Source organism: Triticum aestivum, chromosome 6D, assembly GCF_018294505.1.
Source record: "Triticum aestivum cultivar Chinese Spring chromosome 6D, IWGSC CS RefSeq v2.1, whole genome shotgun sequence".
NCBI classification, from domain to species: domain Eukaryota; kingdom Viridiplantae; phylum Streptophyta; class Magnoliopsida; order Poales; family Poaceae; genus Triticum; species Triticum aestivum.
This window is the reverse complement of record NC_057811.1, coordinates 11,392,320-11,397,397: the sequence shown is the minus strand read 5'-3', so window position 1 is coordinate 11,397,397 and position 5,078 is coordinate 11,392,320. Positions and strand designations below refer to the sequence as shown.

The 5,078-nt window shown below is 41.4% G+C and overlaps 1 protein-coding gene across 2 annotated transcripts; it reads left to right on the top strand.

Annotated features, from left to right (window-relative positions):
- The first annotated feature begins 365 nt into the window (after positions 1 to 365).
- Positions 366 to 2,904, top strand: LOC123140744 (uncharacterized). Of its 2 annotated transcripts, XM_044560029.1 has the most exons (3): positions 408 to 1,334; positions 1,429 to 1,613; positions 2,663 to 2,904. In XM_044560029.1, exons 1-2 carry the CDS (start codon positions 475 to 477, stop codon positions 1,565 to 1,567), a joined length of 999 nt encoding a protein of 332 aa, XP_044415964.1. In that variant the 5' UTR covers positions 408 to 474; the 3' UTR covers positions 1,568 to 1,613; positions 2,663 to 2,904. The 2 variants fall into 2 exon arrangements, with proteins under 2 accessions (XP_044415963.1, XP_044415964.1); XM_044560028.1 differs by having other exon boundaries at positions 366 to 1,613.
- The last annotated feature ends 2,174 nt before the right edge of the window (positions 2,905 to 5,078 follow it).

Sequence of the window (5,078 nt, the reverse complement as noted above, 5' to 3'; positions counted from 1 at the left end):
AAATAAAACACATAAGTAATTTAATACTTCCATGGTCATTTGTTTTACTTTGCAAATTGTACATGGCCACCGCTAATACATAAAAATATCATAACAAAGTGTGCTCTTTTAGTTTGAAGGGGAGCACGGTCATGTCATGAGCAGCTTGGAATGGGTCAGCACCTGAATGATGACCGTAGTGGACCGATGTGGGGATCACAAAGGCAAGCAACACACGCCACCGCAATAAAACGGAAGATAAAAGCAGGTGGCCCACAGTTGCTGCGACAGCTACCATTTTTGGCTTAATTGGCCAGGCTGGGTGGTCATTATTTTTGGGGTAGGTGCCAAAAGCCGTTTCTTCACTTGCCTGAAACGTAAGCAATTAAAGAATGAGTGTCACAATTTCGTCAGCGATTTCGCCTCACCCGTCCCCAGCATCGACCTACAATTCTTCTCCCCTAACCCCAGTTTGACCAGCGTTCCCCAACATCAATGGCGGCGATATCCAAGGTGCTCGAGGACGACGACCTCCTCAGTGAGATCCTCATCCGCACCATCTTCACCACCACCCTTCTCAACTCCGCCCTCGTATGCACACGTTGGCTCGCCCATGCCTCCAACCGCGCCTTCCTCCATCGATTTCGTGAGATCCACCCGCCCCGCCTTCTTGGCTTCTACATCAACAAAGGTCAGAACACCCCGCACTTCATCCCAATATTGCCTCAGCCCCGTGAACTCACTGCTGTCATCCGTCGCTCAACCTCTAGCTTGGGCTCCTATCAGAGAGTACCGTCGGTACCAACCTACATCCTTGGTTGCCGGAATAGCAACGTCCTCATTAGGCAGCATGATAAAATTGGAACCACGTTTGCAGTGCAAAACGTGGTGTGTCCTGAGAGAGGCATGGACATCCTCCCACCATTTCCACGCCCCCAATCTCCGTACTTATTTGACGGTACTGCTTACTCTAGAATCATGTCCAAAGAAGAGGGCAATGCCTTGTCTTACTTGTATGTGTTGATGCACCAAACAACGGATGGAAAACATAGGGTATACATATATATCTTGAAACATGGCATATGGCGCATGAATCATAGCTTGATCATACAGCAGCCCCCTCGTCCATGGTCAGTACTTAAATCTGTGTTGTCCAACAATAAAATCTACGTGCCAGCTGGCTGGAGCAACATTATTGTCTTGGATTTGGCGGCCTCGAGTTTCTCCATAATTGAGCTCCCAGAAGGGATGGAGTATGGTGAGAGAAACACCATATTGTCACAGGCTGATGATGTTGCTGGTGTATATCTTATCCATGTCAAGAAGTTTCAACTTCGCATCTGGCTCCACAATGGGTACACATGGTTGCTGATGGACACCATTTATTTGCGTGAGATGTGTGCTGATTTGAGTATGGCAGATGACAATGCTTCTCTCCTGATAAACCAGGCAGGAGACAATGCCGAGTTTGTGTTCTTGGACAGGGGTCAATGCACATTCCTCTTGGACATCAAGCGCAGAACAATGCATAAGGTGTATGAGAAGGAAGACGGTGATAAATTTTTCTGTGAAATCCATCCTCTTATGATGATTTGGCCTCCCGTATTTCCTGCACTCAAGGATGATCCTACAAGGTTTGTTTTTTGGCCTTCATATAATCTATTGTCTTGTTGAGGTTATAATGTTTTTGAATTGTTCACTCTATCAATCTATTTTCTATTCAGTTGCTTTGTCTTGTTGTGTGCTTTAAAGCTAAAATCTGTAGCTTAGATCAATACACCAACATATCCAGTGTAGTTAAGGATGAATGGCATTGCCAAACTATTAGTCCTCTATTATTTTAATTAATGGTTCATCAACAGTCATGGTGTAGTACATTCATGGAATGGTGGTAGGTACATAATTGATTCCTCGGGCCATTTTAGGAAGACTAGTAAGCAACAATTGAGATGTTTTATGTACCTGTAGCATGATTTCGCTACAGTTGTTTTTTTTCTATGTGGTCATGACTGTTGTTGTTGTCTTGGGTTATATATCCGGGAAATTAGAGAGAGGGATTAGCAGTTGAAGAATGGAAGTTCATGTATTGCATCTTCTTCATTTCTCATATATTGATATCACATTATATGAATTCTTATCACCAGTAAGCTGACCTTGAATGGTGAACCTCAGTCATGTTACTTTGGATGTACATACTTGCAGTTTTTTTAGAATAATGTCGTTATTCTTTTTGCGAGAAAGGATACGGTAGTGTCATGGAATAAAATTTCCATGTATGTCTATTTAAGCATGCCATTATTCCCACACCTATCAGTTCTGGATAGCATAATTTACATCGGCACACTTGTGTTATTGAATGTTTTTCAATTTAGATATACCACCATGATATTTTCGCCCTACATGTCAAGTGTATAATCCAGTCTAAAAACTCCCCCTTGGTGACTTATACCCTCATTGACTATTGTTTTCTTTACTTTTCACGCTGTAGAAGGAAAAATACAACATGTTTGGGGTATGGAAGCATCTAGTCATCATTGCTTGGTCAATTATATCATTATGCATTTTGAGTGACACATAACATTTGAATGTTGTTGCAAAATTACTTGCCAATTTGTCTTGTTCCACTTGTGCTTAATCATCTTCATCCCTGATCCTTTGTGTTTTCCTATTTTGTTTGGAACAGAAATGCCATGCTCAGGCTAAAGATCAAGGATATAGATGGACACTAGCTATCTCTACTACCAATAAACTGGAGCTCCATCGTAGATGAGTTGAGAATAAATGCACCCCAAAGTTTCTCCTTAGTTGTGATGGGTGACATGTGCAACCTGAAAAGTTATGAGCACCTGTTTTTAATATCTAGAGCTACCTACCTGGTTTCGATCCTTTCTGGAGTTTAATACCTATTATTATGCTTGATTATCATGATATATCTTTTGCATGATTTTCTTCACCTTGTTATTACCTTTGATAGCCCTAGTCTTGTATCATGATTTATGCTTGCTATCTACTCTGTTGTATCTGGAAAGAAGAAATGGGGGAAGACTGGAGAGAGAGAGAAAGAGAGAGAAGATGACAACATCAACTCTGTTGTTTGCCCCAAATTGTTGTTTCCCCAAATCATATGCATGCTGCCACTTTAGGTAGGTGCTATGCAGATGTCTGCAAACCTGATTGAGTTAACCTGCTCAATAATGGAGCCCATGAATCTGCTGCAATTTGTTGTACATCACTCTCAACCTTCATCGGGACCTGCTCCCTATCCTTCACATCTCTACTCAGGATCCAAGCCGCAACTGCTATATACTCTCGGTGCCTAATCTGAAGCTCATAGCTTTCTTCTGGCAATATACATTGTGAAGCACCTGCAAATTTCTCAATATCTGCTTCTCCCATGAAACATGGCATTCCATACGAAGTCTGTAGATGATGCTGAATCAACAGTTGCGTGCGTGGTTTTTGTTAGTTTTTTATGATTTTTGGGTCGGGTACCTTAATTAATTGGACCAACTCTCTTCTTCAGTATGCAACGTGGGAGCTCCCCGCCCTCTGACAAGGTTTCATAAAAAATAGTTTAATAAAAGGTTTATAGATTTGAGAAAAATTCACGAATTTGGGAAAAGAATCACTGATTTTTTTTTAAGTTTGTGGATTTTTAAAAGTTCACGAGTTTGAAAAAGGTCACGGACAAAAAAATTCATGAATTTGGAAAAGGTCCATGATTTAAGGAAAAATAAAATTAAAAAATGTTCAGGAATTTTAGGCGAAAACTTCACAAATGTGAAAAAAATCACAGATTTGGAAAACGTCCACGATTTAAAAAAACAAATTTGGAAAACACTCACGAATTTGAAAAAAGTTCTTGAGTTTGAAAGGAGTTCATGCATTTTGAGAAAAAAAATGGAAATATGAAAAACATAAAAGGGGAAAATAAGACAAACCAAACAAAAAAGGCCAAGGAAAAAAGGACTGGAAGCTTCAAGAAGCTTCCCAAAACCAGCCACCGACTTCCACTCGAATACTTCAGCTTTCTCAAAAAAACGCAGTTCAGCCCCGCCGAAAGAAATTAAGGAGGGGGCGGCGGCGGCCTGACCTCGCCCGTCCCCGACGGCGAAAGACGCTTCCTCTTCCAGCCTCACGTCAATTGGTTGATGTGAGCTCTTCTCTTCCCAAACGGCGATGTGAGCTCTTCTCTTCCCAAACGGCAATATAATTTCCGTTCTCCCTGTGTTTCATTTCCTGCACACTGATTTTACATGTCCTCTAGCGAGCTGATGCATGGATTGTTGTTTGTTGGTGGTTTTGCAGTGCAATTGGCCGCGGAAATTAGTCCAGTGCATTGATGCCCGCTTGCGCATTTGTCTGGCCGATTCTCCAGGGTCGGTCCCGGGAAGATACCTGTTGGAAATATGCCCTAGAGGCAATAATAAATTGGTTATTATCATATTTCCTTATTAATGATAAAGGTTATTATTCGTGTTAGAATTGTATTGACCGGAAACTTAAATACAAGTGTGAATACATACACAAATACTATGTCCCTAGTGAGCCTCTAGTAGACTAGCTCGTTGATCAAAGATGGTTAAGGTTTTCTAACCATAGACATGAGTTGTCATTTGATAACGGGATCACATTATTAGGAGAATGATGTGATGGACAAGACCCAACCGTAAGCTTAACATTTGATCATATCACTTGAGTTTATTGCTATAGTTTTCTTCATGTCATCTATCTATTCCTAAGACCATGAGATCATGCAACTCCCGGATACCGGAGGAATACCTTGTGTGCTATCAAACGTCACTTCATAACTGGGTGATTATAAAGTTGCTCTACAGGTATCTCCGAAGGTGTCTGTTGGGTTGGCATGGATCGAGACTGGGATTTGTCACTTCGTGTGAGGAGAGGTATCTTTGGGCCCTCTCGGTAATACAACATCGTAAAGAGCTTGCAAGCAATGTGGCTAATGAGTTAGTCACGAGATCTTGTATTACGGAACAAGTAAAGAGACTTGTCGATAACGAGATAGAACTAGGTATATATGGAGATACTGACGATCCAATCTCAGGCAAGTAACATATTCCCAGACAAAGGGAATT

What these genes read in the sequence shown, in the direction of transcription:
- LOC123140744 (XM_044560028.1), top strand. Translation starts at nt 475, where the DNA reads ATGGCGGCGATATCCAAGGTGCTCGAGGACGACGACCTCCTCAGTGAG. An exon ending in CTCAAGGATGATCCTACAAG is followed by an intron (nt 1,614 to 2,662) that starts GTTTGTTTTTTG and finishes TGTTTGGAACAG; the next exon opens with AAATGCCATGCTCAGGCTAA.